Source organism: Cygnus atratus, chromosome 9 (assembly GCF_013377495.2).
Source record: "Cygnus atratus isolate AKBS03 ecotype Queensland, Australia chromosome 9, CAtr_DNAZoo_HiC_assembly, whole genome shotgun sequence".
In the NCBI taxonomy this organism is placed as follows: domain Eukaryota; kingdom Metazoa; phylum Chordata; class Aves; order Anseriformes; family Anatidae; genus Cygnus; species Cygnus atratus.
Window position 1 is genome coordinate 7744716 of NC_066370.1, and position 18239 is coordinate 7762954.

Sequence of the window (18239 nt, forward strand, 5' to 3'; positions counted from 1 at the left end):
ATGATGCAAGTCACAACAGATTTTCAGCAAAGTGTCTATGCATTGAAACAAATAGCAAAGGCAGTCTCTTGAGTGTAACAAGACTAAAAGATAGGACCAAGATAAACTGGTCTTTACTGAATTAGTAGAAGCTTATGGATTTATTTGGAAAAAAAAAAGGGGGAGGGGGCAAAATTGAACCCCAGTTTGTGGGCTGTAGCTCTTCGAGAATAAACAGCTGTGCACAAATTTGGTACCTCAGCTAATGTAGAAAATCAGATGCCACGTGTCAGCCTCAGCTCTGATCCACAGAGTACTCCTGTAAGCTTCTGCAATCACACTAAAGGATCTGGAAATACGTGATTTAAACATATGTCTTTGTGTAAAGCAAAGATTGTCAATAAAAAATATCAGAGAATTTTTGAGAGAAAGAGGAAGAAGTAAGAAAAAGATAGGAAAGTGGTCTAAGGGGAAACTACAAGGCTGTCATCCCATCAGGATGGGAGCCTGAAGAATTTAGGAGTGATGGCTGCATTGATACAGACAAATCTTATTTTACATGCCTGAAATGCTCAAAATGTGTTTCAATATGCAGAGTATAATTTTCTGTTAGGCAGTATTTCACATTAGTGGTTCCATTGTATTCAAAATGTTCTGTGGTGTTGTTTGTTTTTTGGTTGGTTGTTTTTTTTTTCATTTTTGATTCAGTGAGAGTTTGAAATCATAAAATCATAGAATCATTTAGGTTGGAAAAGATCTCTAAGATCATCTAGTCCGACCTTTTGAGAATAAGTTTCCATTTATTAATATAACATACTTGACTGGTTAAAGGGAGGCTAGTTTCAGTAATTGATGGATGTTGAAACTGGGGAGAAAAAACATCCCATATGAGTCCTAATGCAATGGGAAGGTGGAGCACCTGTGATTAGGACATGGTCACTTGCAGATGGTAGATATGTTTCATGACAGCTCTCCAAGACCTGAATGTGATGTTCTGTGAGAAGTAAGGATGAAAGCTGAGCTTTCTATGCAGGTACTTTTGCTATTCTCTCTTAACTCTTGCACACCGTGTGTCTGCTGTTTAGGTAACAAGTAGGTGGGATAAAATGTTCTGTGCAGTAATCTTGGCCAAGTAGTTAGAGAAGATTTAAGCTTAATAAGCCTCCTAGTAATAGAGCATTAATATAAGTAAGGTTGGTAATTACCCTATGAAGTTAAGTTGTGATGAAACTGCTGCTGTATAGAGGTGTATGTAGCAAGACTACAAAAACATTTCACTGCTGATGGAAGTGTGACTATCTTTCAGCTGTTTTATGGTTCGTAGGGCTTTTTTAATTAAAAAACAACAACAAAAAGGTAATAGTTAATTTCTTTGTAAAACATAATTAGAATGCAATGAAGAAATTTACAAGCAACTAGAAAGCCCCAAAGCATCCTACATTTTAATTTGGGTCTCTCAAAAGAGAGGAATAAGAAGTATTTTCCATCCAAAAAATATTACTTAAAAGCGGGGAAAGTGTGTCACTCGTACCATTTCTTTCTCTTCTGTATTAGAGTTAACTTATAATTGACTGCAACTAGCACAAATTACAGCAGTTTCTTCTGCATCAGTACATGAGTCAGTGAGTAGGGGGTGACTGAGTCAAACTCAGCCCAGATTCTCCCCTCCCACTCCCGGCCCAGCTGCTGCCTGTTTACTCCTTCGGGTTTAGCCCGTGATCCTGATAGCCTACACAGAAAGGCAGAAATAGGGGATGCTTCTACTCCTGAGAACACAGGTGAAGTCTAACCGTGCTGTACCATGTCAGCATGAACTTCAAGTTCATCAGCTTTCTGTTCAGAAATAGGGCTTGGGAATTTGCTTAACACTGACCGTTTCCACTGAACTGTGTCCTTAGTGACTGTTCCAGAGGCTCTAGGTAGAGCTTTGTAAGTCTGGATTGTCCAGCAGTCCAGGATGTTTAATGTCATTGGCTTGTTCAGATGTACTCTGGCTTTAGAATCCTGAATTTCCGAAGCATTTCTTTAGTGAAGTATTTGGTATTTATATATTGCCCCTATAGTTTCCAAGGGAAACAGTGTTTCTTTTTTTTTCTTCTGATACGGAGGGTAAAACCACCAGCAATTATACTTTCGGTGTATTTATCACTTTATTCTTGAGTTGTTTCAGCCATAGCCCAGTAAGACACGAAGTGAAGCATTGTTCTGTTAGGTTTCATCCTTCCCACAGCCTAGTGTGCTTTGGGGATTTTCTTCTTTAATCCAGTGTTGTTTCAGTTTGCAACTTGTTTTTCTCTTTCCCTACAATCAGATCAGTAACCTAGCATGAGGAAAATAAAGGCTTCATGTTATCCAGGATTTGATTTCTCTCTTGAAGCTTTTCTTTGTGTGTATGGTAGTGGGTTTTTTTTTGTGTGTGTGTGTGTGTGTTTGTTTTGTCCTCTTTTTGAGGGTGGTGTCTGTTTTTTAATGCCCAGTAAAAGCACTCTTCTATTTATAAGCTAAAATTCCTAGGGAGAAAAATGCAACTCTTCCTGTGATGGTCGGTCTTAGTTTTCTTTCTCCATTATTATGTATTAAGTAACATCACTGTGCAAGACAGAGCTGTCAGGGACAGAGCAGAAGACTCCATCGGCTCAAAGGGGACAGATTAAGAACCAAACACAAGGTGCTGACGGAGCATAAGGAACATTAACTATAATCTGGTACTTTTTGTAGCAGCACGTTCATTTATGTATACGTTATGAGCAAACAATGAGAGTTAACCTTTTTCTAAAGAAAAAAATAAGTGGCTAAAGGTGCTGTTCTGTCTAGGGAAATTAACCTCAAAAGGAGATTGTTTATTTTGAAGTTGTTCAGCTATTTCAGTACTCTCTATTTAAGTATATAGATTTACAGCCCTTGTAGCTGTGAAAAAATATACCTAATGTGATCAGAGATTACCCAGATCTGTAACTAGCCTGATGCAGAGGTTTGCTAGGGGCAAAGCCCCCGCTGATCTGGGCAGGGCAGCAGTGAGGCCGTGCTGGCAGGAGGTGAGCGGGCTCCCTTCTGCAGCGGGGTGCACCGGAGCTGCCCCACAAGCTGATCAGCTACCTTGGGTGCTCCGTAATATGTGTGAGGTTGTGGGGAGCCTTCATCGCTGCCACTGCTTTTGGAGAGGCAAATGCTTAGGTATAAAAACATAGCTAATAGTGGGGCTTAAAAAACCCGTATCACAGCGTGATTAGAGCCAGGGTCAACACAGTTCCTAACTGCGGATTAAGTGGTACACTGAGTGCTCTTTTAAGTGGATCAGATGGGCTACAGGTTATAACAGTGAGTGTAGCTGGCTGTCTGCTTCTTTAGTTCCAAATATTTTTGTTGAAACCTTCTTTTGTCCAGTTAAGGGTGAAGAAGAGAGTGGTGAGCTGGGATCTAAAGACATGATAGAATTAGTCTGTGTGCAGATACTTTTAGGGTAGGTGATCACTTAACGCTAACATACATTTGACAGTTGGCATCTGAGTGTTGTTCTGAATTTCAATTCGTGAACCTACAATGTGTCCAACACCACCCTGAGTCACCTCACCCTTAATCATCCTTCAAGCAAATCCATCAGACTACTGTGCGAAGCGTGGTCAGTGGTGAACACATGAATCAATATCCCCACACTGTGTTGACTTTATCTTAAGCCACAGCCTTTGCAAAAGATGACAGCAAGGGAAAGAAGAATCTAAAAAAAATCTGGAGCGTTGATATTTCAGAAGAGGAATCCTGCCTTGCGTTGCTTTTCTGACTAACAGAAACCCCGCCTGAGTCACCACAACTGGCTGTTGTGAAGACTGTGATTTAGGGAAATTATGGAAATAATGCAACTCTTTCTGGCAAGTTCTTTGTCACAAAAATCATTCAGCTGAACTAATTGGCTTAATTTAGGATTCAGGTGCTTTGGGCCTTGTAAGTAATACTTATTTGGCTTGAATAGAAGATACTGGAGAAGGTAAATCAGTCAGTCATTACTAGCATAACAAGTGATGATCAAATTAAAGATGATGTCTTAGGTTCCTCTATTTTTCGTCTGTGTGCATATTTAGCACACCAGATGGTCAATACAGTCATAATAAACTGGTGGGAATATTTAATTAAATGTGTTCCCAGGACATTAAACGTAGGGCATTATTCTTTGGCTGATGAGCAGAGTAAATATTTTGTAATAACGGAGAGGCCTTGTAGAATATTGCTGACAGTGTATGAAAATCACATTTGGGAACAGAAGCGTGTTCAAAGCAGAACTTTCTTCACAAAATTAAGACATCTCAAAATGCTAATTCCTTTTATATGTGATTTTTTTTTCCTACGACCAATTCACTATTACTCATTACTACCCAACTATTACAAATAGAATGAGAAATCATTTTAAAATTGATAGTCAGAGAATGCAATGAGTCTAAATTAAAGTCTGTAGCCATTTAATTGGCAATAGTCACATTTTTACTGAATACTGAAGGTCTCAGATGGAACACTGAAAAGCAGAACGAAGAACATCATCTCTATTAAAACTGTGAGTGTTCCCTGGTAGTGAAGGAAGCCTGATTGGTCTTGTTGGGAGTTAATTCTGCTCCCTCTGTGAAACCTCGTAGGACTGAAAACACCTTTCTTTCCATCCCCAGCTATGCAACTGTCCATTAGCCCAGCAGTGACACTCCCCTGTTAACAGTATAATTATCTTTTCACTCTAACCAGCTTTATGATATCATGACCTTCTTTACTCCCATAGAGCAGCTTTGTTTGCCTGTGAAAGTGAGATTAGTAGAATGAAAGCAAAGATAAAATTAGCTTGGAGCAGGGAATAGTAACTTGAGAGGGGAAGATCAACTAGAAATCTGAAATACCTACAGTTAGTGGGCAACAGAACTGAAAGCAGTCCCTTATTGAGAGTGCACCTATCTCAGAACTAAGTAGGTCGTGTTCTCTAACCAGGGTTTACTTTTGAAGAGTCCTTTCACCTTACAGGCAGAGAACATGATTATCGACTTGTAAGATGGCTGGAAACCTAATTCCAAAGGACACTTATTTTTCAGTTGTTGTTGGAAGTGTCCTTTATCTGGACGTCTCCTGACATTAGTGTGTGGTTTTGAAAGAGTTACAGGACCTGCCATCTGACACTATCACATTTTGCTATGGGAAAAGCAAAAATTTTGGCAGGAGGTGTTGGGATAGATAGCACTTGGTTTCTAGACACACGATCCCAAACAGGAACATGAGAGCCCATCCACAACTATGCTAGCCCTGTATCGTTGTTAAGTTTGTACAGTTAGGCACACAATGCTGGAAGGCCCAAAATTTCAAGGAGTTTAGATATTAAAGGTGCCAATTTCTTTGAGAGATGGCATGTAAGGAGGTTAGCACAGAATTTTACTCTGCCCTCTTTGGTTAGGCTATTTTTGGGGGGGACTGTGTCAAATTGCACTTAGCTAAACTGATTGAAAATCATTTGTGCTGGTGTTGGCCAAACTGACCTGCTGCAGAAATAAGGTCCCATTTGGAAGAATACAATTATCAGTACGCTGGGAACCAGCAAATCCCTCCAGAAAGCAGAAGACTGTTAAGTATTGTCAGTAAAAGTTCTCCCTTGCAAATCAGCAGTAGAAAAATTGTTTACTGCAAAAAAAATAAATTGTATTGCTGCACTGTTGCATTGTTCAAAGAATTTGAACAATGTTGCAAGAACAATCCCCCAGTGCTGCAGAGCTCCTTTATTTCCTTATAAATCCTCCCTGTCTCAAAGCTTTCAGATGTATCTAAATTCACAGATGAACGCTCTCTGTACCAGGGACAATTGTGAGCCCTTTTTCTTTTTTTCTCCAGTTACTGTTAAGTCCTGGATCTTCACTGACATGTTTAGTCACTAAAATAGCGTATGAATTTGCACTTGTAGCTGATTTTAATTGTTGGTTTAGAGTTAAGTCTCAACAGTACGATGCTATGGAAGTGTTCTGATTTTTTTTATTATTAATATTTTACTATTAAATACAGCTTGCTTGTTTTTTAGTGCCTTTGGAACCACAGACTGTCAAACCTCACTTAAGCGGTCATGCCCAGATAGATAGACTGATTTTGAAAGGGTCCAAATGCAAGAACAGAGTCTTAAATGTACCAAAGTTTGGCTAGTTACAGTGGCAAATATTTTCTACAGAGATACACTACCTGGGCAGTTAAAAAATAAAGACGAAAAGAGACAGCGCAAATTTCTGTTTTATTAGAACAACAGGGAGAGGGTTTGAGGAAAGAGAAATCAGACTGGGATTCATAGAAAATTGCCTCCTTGCTTTCACTTTTTATAGGGCTCATTAGTCAAACCTGCTGCTGCACGGATTCCCTGCCCCCTCCCCTGAGCCCTGCCAGCTGATACCAGCTACAGCTGTCTGGTATCATTTGCTTTCCTCTCGCTGTAACCTTTAACTATGCGTGTCTTTCAGTCTTTAAGTCTGAGAGGTTGAAAATGATTCCTGCTCTTAGAAATATGTTTGTGAGCTTTGGTTTGGAGCCAGTGGCTGAAGAAGAGGGCAGCAGGAGGATGGCAAGGGTGAGGCCTAGGCTGCTAGGACTTCCTGGGACACAGCATTTCACCTATCTCCCTGTACCTCAGTTTCCCAGATGTGTGCAGGAATAATAGCTTTTCCTTAGCTTATTGCAATGCTGTTAGGATAAAGACTTTGACGGGACTAGGTCCCACAGCTGAGATTTTAAAACCAAGAACAAGTTGCTGAAGACAGCTGTCAAGGTCCTAACGTGAACTATACCAAAGCATCTCTCATGCAGCCATGCTGATGGCTTGGCATCCTCCTGGTATTTGCATTGTGCATCTCCCTTCCTTAGTCTGACCAACAAAATTCTCCTACATAGCTCACACAGATGAACCAAGACGTAGTATGTGTCAGGCAAATATTCCCAGACGTTAGATACATGGTCATCCTTAATGGTCTTTCAACTGGTGCTGAAATGGAAAACAGTAATGCTAGATACCCCCAATTCTCTCTTAATTAGAGCTGCAGCTCCCTTTACCTGTTAGAGCTAAGCAGTAAACCGCTTCCAAAATATGCAGGTGAGATATCTGCTAGCCATGATTTTGACCTAACAGCTTCAGGCCCAGCAAGTAACCAAAAGAACTGGGAAGCCTGAGTCAGCCGAGACCATTTTACTGAATCACTAGGACAGTTCCCAAATGTTTCTTCCTAGGTGGCTGTGTACATACACAGATCCAGCACTTGCTTTCAATCAGTGAGATTGCTCATGTGCTAACTGGCATGCTGGGGAGCAAGGACACAACTGAGGTTACGTAAAGAATGACCTAACTGCTCCAAGTGTGCAGGGCTGTCCTCAGGTGTGCTTAGCCTGCCCATGGTATTACTTCTTTGTCACTTGTCACTCTCCTAGAGTGTAATACAGTGCTCTGCAACAGTACTTGTTATTTAAGAAGATTTGCTAGGGATTTATACCCCTTTTTCACCAGCAATAATAGAGCATTATTTCTTGCAAAATTAATTTGACCTGTTCCTGACAGTGAGATTCTCAGCATCAGTGATAACTGTATTTACTCCCTCCTAAAAAATTAGTACACAAGTCTGAAGGCTAAGGGCCCAGTGACAGGGCTTTTATATGGATTTTGCATTCTTTTATAGCTCCTAAAAAACAGGCCAGGCCACGAGAAGTAGGACTTTGAAGTACAAGAAGCATCACTACTTTAAAAGAAAGCCTAACATAGCGTTAATGTTTTGCATAAATTCCTTTGAGTAATGCTTCTGAGAAATTGTAAGTTGATGTGACACAGTACAGAGGCAACAATAGAACAATGTAAATGTAGGTTGGACTTTCATTCTACCATTTTTGCACCAGAATATCCCAGAGAACATTGTTGCTTTCCAGTGACTTAAGCCTTCGCTTCCCTCTTTATTAGAAAATGTAGGTTCATAGACAAACTTAACAAATGCCTTGTGGAACTGGGGCCTTAGTAGCTCACAGAAGTACCATCTGCTGCTGCTGCCGCCCTGCTGGGATCCTTTCTGCAGAGCTCAGACACTGACAGGGCTGACCCAGAAGCATGGAGACCCTCAGTCCTGCTCCGAAGTGCCCTGGGAGGCTGGGAGAAGGAGGTGATGCAGGTACTTTTGTCCCTGTTTCACCTCTTTTGGATGTTATGTGCTGCTTAATTATGTGAGAGGGCTTATGCCTCGTTAAATTGCAAGACCTGCTGGTGGCATTAGCTGCCTTCCTACAGCATGTCTGGGAACCCGTGCTGCCCTCTGTGTGCGTGCTGGATGCTGTGCCTCTGCTGGCAAGTGCTCCTCTGCTTGCTCACTGCTCTGACCCCCAAAGCTACAAGTCAGGCAGGCGCTGGTGTTGTGTAAAGAGAGCACAACTCCAGAGACAAAAGGCTGGGGAAGGGTAGATCTGCTCTGTAGGCAGCATCCAGCTCTGGCTGCTCTTGTATTAGATTTTACATAATTGATTAAGATGTGGTTGTTAATTACAAGCTTGCTGTACCTTAGCATAAAGATTGTCATCTCTCTCTGGTAGTTACAGCAGCTACATGTAGCCGGATGGTAAAGGCAGCTGTAAAAGCAACCATTGCTGTTACCATTCCTTGCTTGTACAGGGAGCAGAGCAACCCCAGGAAAAATAGTTTAAACTAAATTAGACGGCAGCAAGGAGCTTGAAGAGAACAAACTTGGAAGTGTCTACTTTATGCCAAATCATTTTAAGGACAGCCAGGGAAACACACAAACACACACACACAAAAAAAAGATGACAATTACTGGGCAGAAAAGGTATATGGCAGAGCACTGAACTTCTTAGTGATCACAGATTTGACCAAGAACACCGCTGCACTTATGAGCTATGCTTATTAGTGAAAACATGTGGCTTCTAACACTTCTTCTCATGCATTTCACTCCTGTAGTCTGCGGGATGCTAGCAGTACATAACAGACGTCCTCTCTTGTGCTAACATTTGTAGTAGTGAGAAATATGACACAATGCTTCCCCAGAAAAACATCTGCTTATGTTGACTGGGGAAAAGCCTGTCTACTTCTTTGACAGCAAAGAAATTTCACAATTTCAGTTTTAGATCAGTTGTTCTGATCTGAACAGTTCTAGGAATTCCTTTTGAAGTTACTAATGCTCCAGGTGTGATCTTGTTTGGCATTATTTGGTCTCATATATGTTATGGTCAGATTTTGATCCTTTGTGATGACAGTGTAAACTCAGAGTAAATTCTGCTGGGATCCTGGCCCACGGTCCTTCAGTGGTGTAATTCTGTTGCAGGTGGCAACAGCATCTGGTCTTTTATGTTTTTAATAGGGGCTGTGAGGTCCTCAAGGCATAAGCGATTTCTGTACAGCTCAAATTCTTTTCTTTCAACTACAGCTTGACAATGCCATTCTCACCTGCAGTTTAAAAAAGAAGTGTGAGATGCAGCAGTGCTCCAGGTCTGCCAACAGCAGCATCATCACTGGGAGTCTGTGTGAGGGTCACAGTTATCTGTAGGGGTCTCACCCCACAGGCAGTGCTGTCAAACTGAATTTTGCAGCTTTAGGTACCTCTAGGGAACAAACTTTAGATGCCTCTAGGCACTTTGACAGTGTCTTAATGGGGCCATAATTCCAGCAGCATTAATCAGACCCCAGGGTGTAAAAGAGAATGATTCACAGAGAAACACTGTGTTCTCTCAGTCTGTCAATGTGGGAAGGCATTGGTAATGCAGGAGTGGGATTTGTGATATTTTTCAGTTCACATGCTTAAGGGATTTCCTCTGCAGCTCCAGGAAGGGTTTTATTTCCCTGCAGGAAGAAGTGGCAGGGGTCCCTTGAAACGAAAGGTAAGGTTTCACACATCGAAAGTGTGGGTGTGAAGAAGGACTGGCTGAGGCTGACGGACCCTGTTCAGGCTGGCAGGATGACGTGCCTGCACAAGCTCACGCACTGGCATAGACCTGATCTGTTGCATTTCAAGGGGCTTTCACTGTCTTCTGTTATTTTAAAGCAAGCTTGGGGGAAACCGATGTTGATGCTTAAGACTGGAGCTGATGCTTAGATCAGGGCTCTGTTCAAAGCATTGCTGCAAATATTCATCTGGGGTCCATGGCAGGTGCACAAGCCTGGCCAGCTGCTCAGGGCGGGCATTTGGTGACCACCAGTGGGGTGTTTAAACATTGCTGAGTGCCCAAGATGACTAACCCCATGCAGTGCGATTCTTGCCCCCACTTCCTCCTCCATTTCTCTCTCTTCTCCTTTGTTTATCTTTACTTGGTTAGGTTCCAGCTCGACATCAAGGAGCAGGGGAGCACATCTTTCAGCATGCTGAGGAAGAAGACAGGCTTGCAGCCCTAACTCCTATAATGTCGCCACAAAACACCTGGACAAACGTCTGTTTTCTTAGTGGGATGTAAGCTCTGCCCTGCTAGCCAGGCCCGTGATCGGTTTGGTCCTTGGCCTAACCTAGGGTAGATGATCAGAACTGCTTGCTTTTTAAAGAGGCAGCAAGGGAGGGGAAGAGTTTGATATGGACCCAACCAGATATAGTGTGCAAACTAATTGCAGAATAGGATGGAATGGGACATCAGGGCTGTGATCCAGGAATGGAGGGTTGTCAGACAATGGACAACTCCTTTTAAAGGAGATACAAACCTTTGACTTGTTCCAGAAGAGAGTAGTGAACAAGTGAAAATGGATTCAGTCACTTTCTATGTTCTCTGTTTTGGATCTAGGTCTGCTCCAGCTCCACCTACCCAAGGTCCCACCAGTGCTGGGGCTGCAGGGCCACCTCCTGCTACCAGTGTGGCAAGCAGCAAACGGCTGCAGCAGACACAAGCCCGGGTGGATGAGGTAAGTCGCTCCACGTGATTTGTTGCTCACCACAGGGGTGGTGTTGTGATTTTTTTTTTCTTTAAGATGCTTGTCTCACTAGCGATCCTGCTTGTCTGAAGACGATGGGTCTAGGAAATGAGGTTTACCAAAGGATGGCATTTATGAGGAGGCAGACAGTACAAGAGGTATTCTGAGTGTGAACATTCTTGTACTGGTAACACTTCCGCAGAATAAGTATGGACATCGGTGCTGATTCAGGAATTCATCACAGGTAGTCACATTAGGAGGAGATGTCATAGTGAATCAGCTCTTTTAACGTGTTCCTGCATTCCTAAAGTTTGTATGCTAATCTCACAGGTTGTTTCATAGAGACAAACCACTGGTCTCTTGTAGCTACATGCAAGCTATGAGTGTTGTACAGGTGAGGGCTGTGTTTATTAGTCAGAGCTGTAATGATTAATCATCAGAATTTATCCCCAAAGAAAGGCACCCACACATGACATCACAACAACATCTTCAACAAGTCCTCACTCCTTCTGAATGGTCCTGGAGGAACACGTGCCTGTTCCAGCATGGATTCTTAAATTCTTGTAGTATACAGAAAATCCCTGACACCTTGGCTGTAATGCCAACGTCCATCTAACTGCCATGGTAATGGGAGTGAACAAGCATACTGCTGCTCATGGGTGTACCCTGAGTGTAACAGGAGTACAGCAGGAGCTGTAGCATCCTTGCACACTTGCTGTGGACATTTGTGTGCTGGCTACTTAGTACAGAGTTTTGCTAAACCCCCTACAAAGACTTAAGTAATTACTTACTGCCCATGGGGAAATGGCCAGGGTCTGTGTGATTCTTTTATTCAAAGTCAGTAAAATAAAAGCTAGAAAATAGCTGTTTACCAGCAGAAAGGCCTCTTTTCAAAAGCTTTAGGTATACTGTAAAAGACCTCACAACACCCAACTCAAATGCTTTTCTTAAGATGAATTAAATACACCTGTCAGATTGAGGTTTGTCTCTTTGAGAACTTTTCTTTGCTGAAACCTGAACCAGGGTCTTTCTGGCCTCCCTTTTGCTGATGCTTTGAGCTGATCACAAGAACATCCTCTGTCTGCAGAAATATCTAGGCCCGGTTCTTTCATTATCACTGATTTTCACATCACTGTAACTTCACTGATGTTAATGGAGTGTCTCTTGCAGCAGGGAAAGGAGTATGACACTTCAGCTTCTGTCTTGGGTCAGAATAATGAAATAAACTTCTTGTACTGAACATGTTACTTCATAATGGTGCTGTAAGTGTTTATATGAGCTACAGTAAAAGTATCTGTCCCTATAAAGATGAAAAATAATCGCTCGTTATTACTTAAAAGGAGTAATGCAGATCAGACATGTAGGGCTCTTCAAGCACATCAAAGGAGATGGCTCCAGTGAGGCCAGTGAGCCCCAACTTTCTGAGATATTCTATAGGCTGATAATTCTCACTGAAGCCCAAGCAAGTTCTTGTGAAGCATGGTGGAGAAATTTTGTCTCTTATTTTGAACTCTTACCCAGTAGGAGAGGAGAGTGTGTAGCTCTTGGACTTGAGGATTATGCAGGTGATAATTAGCACCCACATTTTCTTCAGCTCCAGTGTGAGAGGGAGATGGAGGTTGGTATGGGTTAGTTTTGTGTGGCTACCGCATGTTCAGCAGATATTGTTTAACAGGGAATGGAATTAAATCACAGTATGAGAATAGCCAAGGGAGACAAACACTACCGGTCTTTCAGTCCTGTGAAGGCACTGGGGCTTACAGCACAGACGGTTCTGTCTGATCTGCTAAGCATTCCTCTGATTGTCCTTACTAGATCTTTCCTGCTCGTTTTTCTTTCATGTTTCTGGGAAAGTAATCTGTAGGTGGCAGCAAACACCACGGCAGAGCACCACATTGCTCCGGCTACTCTTCTGCTCCAACTGCTGTTGTGCACAGCACTTCAGATCCCAAACCGAAAGTCAAAGCTCATGATTTTGCTTAAGAGCAAATTTTTGGCATTATTAAAATGATTGGCAGTCCTCTGAATTCTGCATTTCAGCTGTATTCTGCTGGGTTTTCCCCTGTAATTTCTCTAGGCATCCTAGAGCTTATTTTCTAAGGCTTGCTTTTAGGCTAGACAAATATTTACTTATTTGACAAAAATGCAGTCTTGGATGAACAAATGTTCACAGCATTCATGTTAAATTCAATAAATAGTTCTGGCCAAAAAAGGAGAGAAGTGGTAGGAAATTTTTACAGTATTTTGTTTCAGCATTTTCAAATAGTTTAAAATTTTTACTATGATACATTGTACCAAGACAAAATTTAACTAAATACCAGCTGAGAATTTTTTTTAAAAAATTGATATGAAATGAAATGCCTAGAAGGTTTTGGTTTGGAAAAGCAATTAAGAAAATTTCAGTCGATCAAAGCATTTTATTTTATTTTAAGTTTGGTGGATAAAGGAAACAAATCTGAGACTGGTGTACCATCTAACATTTCTGTTATCATTTATGAATTTGTACAGGATTTCTGTTTAGGATTATTGGCTTTCTGGAAGAGGATTTTCTCTAAAACAATGTATAAAATATAAGCATGAATAGGCCTTACCTTCTGTGTACTGGATGTGCACACGTTTTTTTCCATTGATGGGACGTGAGTTCCCTGCTACCCTTCAGGCTGAATTTTGCCTCTTGTCTGACGAAAAACGTCCCTCTCTCAGAATGAGCAAATTTCTTGGTCAGGAAATACATATCGTTCCTCTTAGAATGGCCTTTACCTAGTCAACTTCTCTAGTTCAGATAAGGAAATTATATTAAATGCATAAGGAAAATAATGGCTTGTGTTTAGTGATGACTGGACAATTTTCAACCAAACTGTAGTAGAGGTACAGGTCTCTATCAGTTTTTTTTTATCTTATAGTGAAACAGTTATTTGTATGCTAAAGGAAATCAAAAGCTTTAATTAAACTAATTACTATATTTCATAATGTTCCTTTTTTTTTTTTTTTTCTTTAAGGCCATCTGGGCACAGTTTAGCTGTGTTCATCTTGTTCTCAATGTATGGTCGCTGTCCAAGTACTTACGATCACATACTGTAATGGCAAAAGAGTGGTTTCACTATGATATAATTCGGAGTGTGAATGTATGGGTGACCTTTGGCTTTACTGTGTGTGGAATCTAATGCGGGGCTATACCTTTGCAGGTGGTCGATATCATGAGAATGAACGTGGACAAGGTGCTAGAAAGAGACCAGAAGCTGTCAGAGCTTGACAACCGGGCAGATGCATTGCAAGCAGGTGCCTCACAGTTTGAAACCAGTGCAGCCAAACTGAAGAGAAAATATTGGTGGAAAAATTGCAAGGTAAGGAGTACAAAGATCTCCTGTTAAGAACAACTTATTGGCAGGCGTCATGTATTGGGAGTTTGATTCTAGGATGGGATCTCTAAATGGTCTCTTCTTGTCAAGGGGAGAGGATGCCTTGACATCCAGAATCCAAGATAATATGCCAAACAACTTTGATCTTTACCAAATCTATTCTTTAGATCATTTCTGCAGCATATACAATCTGGATCCAAATTTTAATGCCTTTGTTAGTGTCTGCAGATAGGGATGGGAGAGCATTTCATGGTGATTTGTGAGTTCCCTGTGCAAACCACAAAACCCAATCAGGCGCAGTGAATACCAGAAGTTGGAGAAAATAAGTGGGAGACGATCAGCTCCTTGTTCTTTAGAATGGTCAACTACAAAATAAAAAAAAAAAGGAGGGGGTTGTCCACAACCTGCTTTGAGAAGTGAGGAAATGCCAGTCTCTTTTAAAGAGGTGCAGATCTTTAATCAACCAGCTGTCTCCTCTGCTGTCCTCAAAGCCTCATCCTTTCCCATAAGTAGAGGGAACTTCATTCTCCTCTGCTTTTTCAGACCTTCTCCAGGAGCTCTCTTTTTTGGACCCAGAAACTTCAGCTCCTTTTATTCATATAAGACCCCACAACCTTGCGTTCTTCTACACATGCACCACCAACTCATGAACGCTGTGCCAAAAGTTCAGCTTAATTCCCATTTCTCTTCTAAACCATCTTTGCTACTGACATTTCATGTACAGCCAAATAAAACCACCTGTTTCCAAAGGAGAATCCAACATGCACTTTTTACCAGCCTGTTGTTACCTGCTTCATCTCTTCAATCCACACCGCTATGAAATGTAAAGCAAGACAGAGTATTTTGGGTAAAGGACACGTACAAACACTCTAGAAAGAAGTGGATCTAGGTTAGAAACTCAACTAGGCAGTTTGTCTGGACTTCTCCTAGCAGTTGTTGTGCCAAGGGGTGCAGGAAGAGGGGCTTTTTGGAGCTACAGACCCAGATTTTGAGCTAGGTTTAGCCACACCGAATACAGTGAGTCTTTGCAAGTAAAAGCGCACAGGAAGAGCCACAAAATAAAAGCAAAAAAAACCTCAGGGGTTAATGTTTTTCATGTGAAAACCTGACTTTCTCTTTTTTCTCATAACTTTCTTTTTATAGATGATGATCATCCTTGGTGTAGTATGCGCAGTCATTCTCATTATAATTATAAGTGAGTAATTCATTTTTTCTTTCATTTATGATCTGACATCTCTGTGACTTATAAAGTGCTGATATATTAGAAAACAGAACAACAACAACAAAAAAGGATATAAAATGTTTAAACAGATTAATTTGTGAAATTCCCCTTCTAGTGTCATGCTGTTATAGTGAGAATTACTGCAAGCTTCTTGGACACATAGGTAGAATTTGCTGACATTTAATGTATTTTACATTAGCAAGTTACATAGCTTTGCCTAGGACTAAAGACTTTCCCTTTTCATGTTTGTATGCTTTTTTATGCAGTGTCAGATATCTTCATGAGAACCAGGGCCACAGTCCTAGCTGCTTCTAGTGAGAACAGTAATCACTGAATTAGCTCATGCCTATAAAAATGAGGGTGAAGGACCACATGCAAATGGACATTAATTATTTTTAAAAAAAAAGCATGTAGATGCCTAGTTTCTACCAAATCAGCTAGAATTTGAGATATTGTTGCTTCTGAGAAACCCTTTGCATGTTGAATACCTAAATATTGGTAAAAGGTGGCCCAAAGTCTTACTGGTTTCTTGTCTCTAAGATCATCTCATTCTACCCTTCTGTTACAGGAAGGAGAGCACATGAATGAATTATGGCCTTTGTGCTAGTTGGGAGCCAGGGATCTCGTAATGACAGGAACTGAACATTTCGTTATGTAACCGCTGGGCTAGCAACAGCTGTTATGTGACATAACTGCATAGAGTCATAGCGTGAGTTGGGTTGGAAAGGGCCTTACAGACCATCTAGTTCCAACTCGATGCCAGTAAGATCATAGCCCTGCAGGCGTGTGCACGTCCCTAACTCATGCTGTTTATTCCCCCTGCTACATGCACTCACACAGAGGCATTTAAGTTGGGTCCCCAGTGAAGCTGGAGCGGCTGCAATTCCTCTGCGCTGCTCTTCAGGTGCTCTCCTGTGACCCTTCTCCAGTAACATGGCATTAACTCCTAAAAGGGGGATTTCTGGAGTTATACAATACAGCTAGTAACCCAGAAGCGATTCACCAGGAGGCTACACCGCGGATGTGAATTAATTCCCAGCTCTCAAATTACACGCCTCATCTTTGGCATGTTTCCATTTTCCTCTGGTACTTCTGTAAAGGAGGCTTACAGGAGCACCTGTAAACATGACTAAATGGATTGAGATGCATGTGGAAGTTTATTAGTCTTACGAACGCTGGCACCAGAGTGACCCAGAATGATTGCAGGGTTTCGTAACTCTGATACGGCAAGAATGGCAAATGGCTAGATATTAATTAACTATATTAACTGGGTACTCCAGGCAAGTGGCTTCAAAGGAAAGACAGGCCTTTGTTCTGCAGCTTAGGGCAGCAGCCTAGGAAGACAGATGTGCAGCCCCTGAACTGGCTGCTGTGTATATATGCATCATCAAGTATTCTGTGATATCTTAACAAGAAAGTAAAAAAGCAGACTTGATGGCTCATAATTTCTCCTTAAATGTTAACTCTGAAATTATGTATAAGTAATTCTATTATAAGTAATAACATTTTTTCCTCATGGTTTTAGAAGTTGGATGCCTGCCTTGCTAAGTTTGGAAACAGAAATAGAAGGTTTGACGTGCTTAGGTTGTGTTTTAGGGCATTTAATCACAAACTTGAATGTCACATCATCAAACCCAGGTCATGGCTCACCATAGTGAGATCTAGTGCAGGCTTGGTGAGATTTAAATGCATTTAAGCTCTGGATTTAAAATTATTTTTCAGTCTATTTGATCCTTCTGTAATATTGTCTGAAGCTGGCAGCTTCAGGAAGGACCCTGTGTATTGAAGTCAGTGGTGTACTCATTCACAGATGCTCTCAAGTATGCAATGCTGGTTGACATCGAGTGTCCAAATGCTGCCACAGACAAGGTCTGCGTGGCTTCCTCAGTGCTGCTAATTTGAATGTGAACAAGATCATACCCTCAGTGCAGGGCTGGCTATAGAGACGGATAGATAGGGTAGTTCCTCACAGCAACAAGCTGCCACGGGTGGTAACATGGCCCAAACCAGGCTACCTTCTGTCCGGATGCTGGGTCCCTGGAAAAGCAGGCCAGCTGTTCAGTGAAGGAGCTATGCCGTGGGGGACTGCAAGTGTTGCTGGAACTGGGGGTGGCTACTCACATCAACATCAGTCCTTGCCCTTTCTATTTCTGGAGCTGCAGTCTCCCCTGCTTTCCACTCCAGCTTTCCCTCTAAGAGCTTTTTGATGGGGGGGAGCAGCCCTGTTCCAGCCAGGAAGGCATGCTGTGTGCTAGACGTGTCGTGCTCTTTCAGCAGGATGCACTGAAGGTGTTTGCCTTCCCCGGAGAGCACATGCTTCTGTGAGCTAAAGCACAATGGTAACTGTCATAACTGTTGTTGTACATCATATTTTTCCCCTTCTGCTTCCTTTCCCAGTTTATTTCTCCACTTGAAAAAGCAAAGGACGACGACTTGGCACAACTTTGTTCACATCAACCAACAGTATCAGTGTTCCTTTGTTGAACTCCGCTTTTTAATTCCCAGTGTCTTGGGATTTTTGCTTGTAATAACCCATAAGCATTCAATGTGGTGTGTTTTGGAATTCTGTTGTTTCCACAAGAAACTGTACCAGCTAAATACTGCCAAGTAGTTCCATACACTGTTTATCACTGTGTCTTAAAATGTGTATGCACTGACCTTCAGAAACTGTAATATATGAAAAGCATTCCAAACATCTCAGAATCAGAGAAAGCGGCTATGGGGAAGCTCCTGCTTAAAGGGATGCTGTAAGGTGGATTGGACCCAAAACTAAGGTTTCAGCAAACACGAGGGCCAAAATTCTCAA

At 41.7% G+C, this 18239-nt stretch overlaps 1 protein-coding gene across 1 annotated transcript in view; it reads left to right on the top strand.

Moving 5' to 3' along the window:
• Positions 1–17979, top strand: part of LOC118247027 (vesicle-associated membrane protein 2-like) — a 39432-nt gene extending 21453 nt beyond the window's left edge. Inside the window, exons 2-5 of the mRNA XM_050712535.1 lie at positions 10726–10843; positions 14038–14196; positions 15355–15406; positions 17831–17979. Coding sequence (XP_050568492.1) covers positions 10726–10843; positions 14038–14196; positions 15355–15406; positions 17831–17847 — 346 coding nt within the window. The 3' untranslated portion in view covers positions 17848–17979. The remainder of the gene's footprint in view (positions 1–10725; positions 10844–14037; positions 14197–15354; positions 15407–17830) is intronic.
• The last annotated feature ends 260 nt before the right edge of the window (positions 17980–18239 follow it).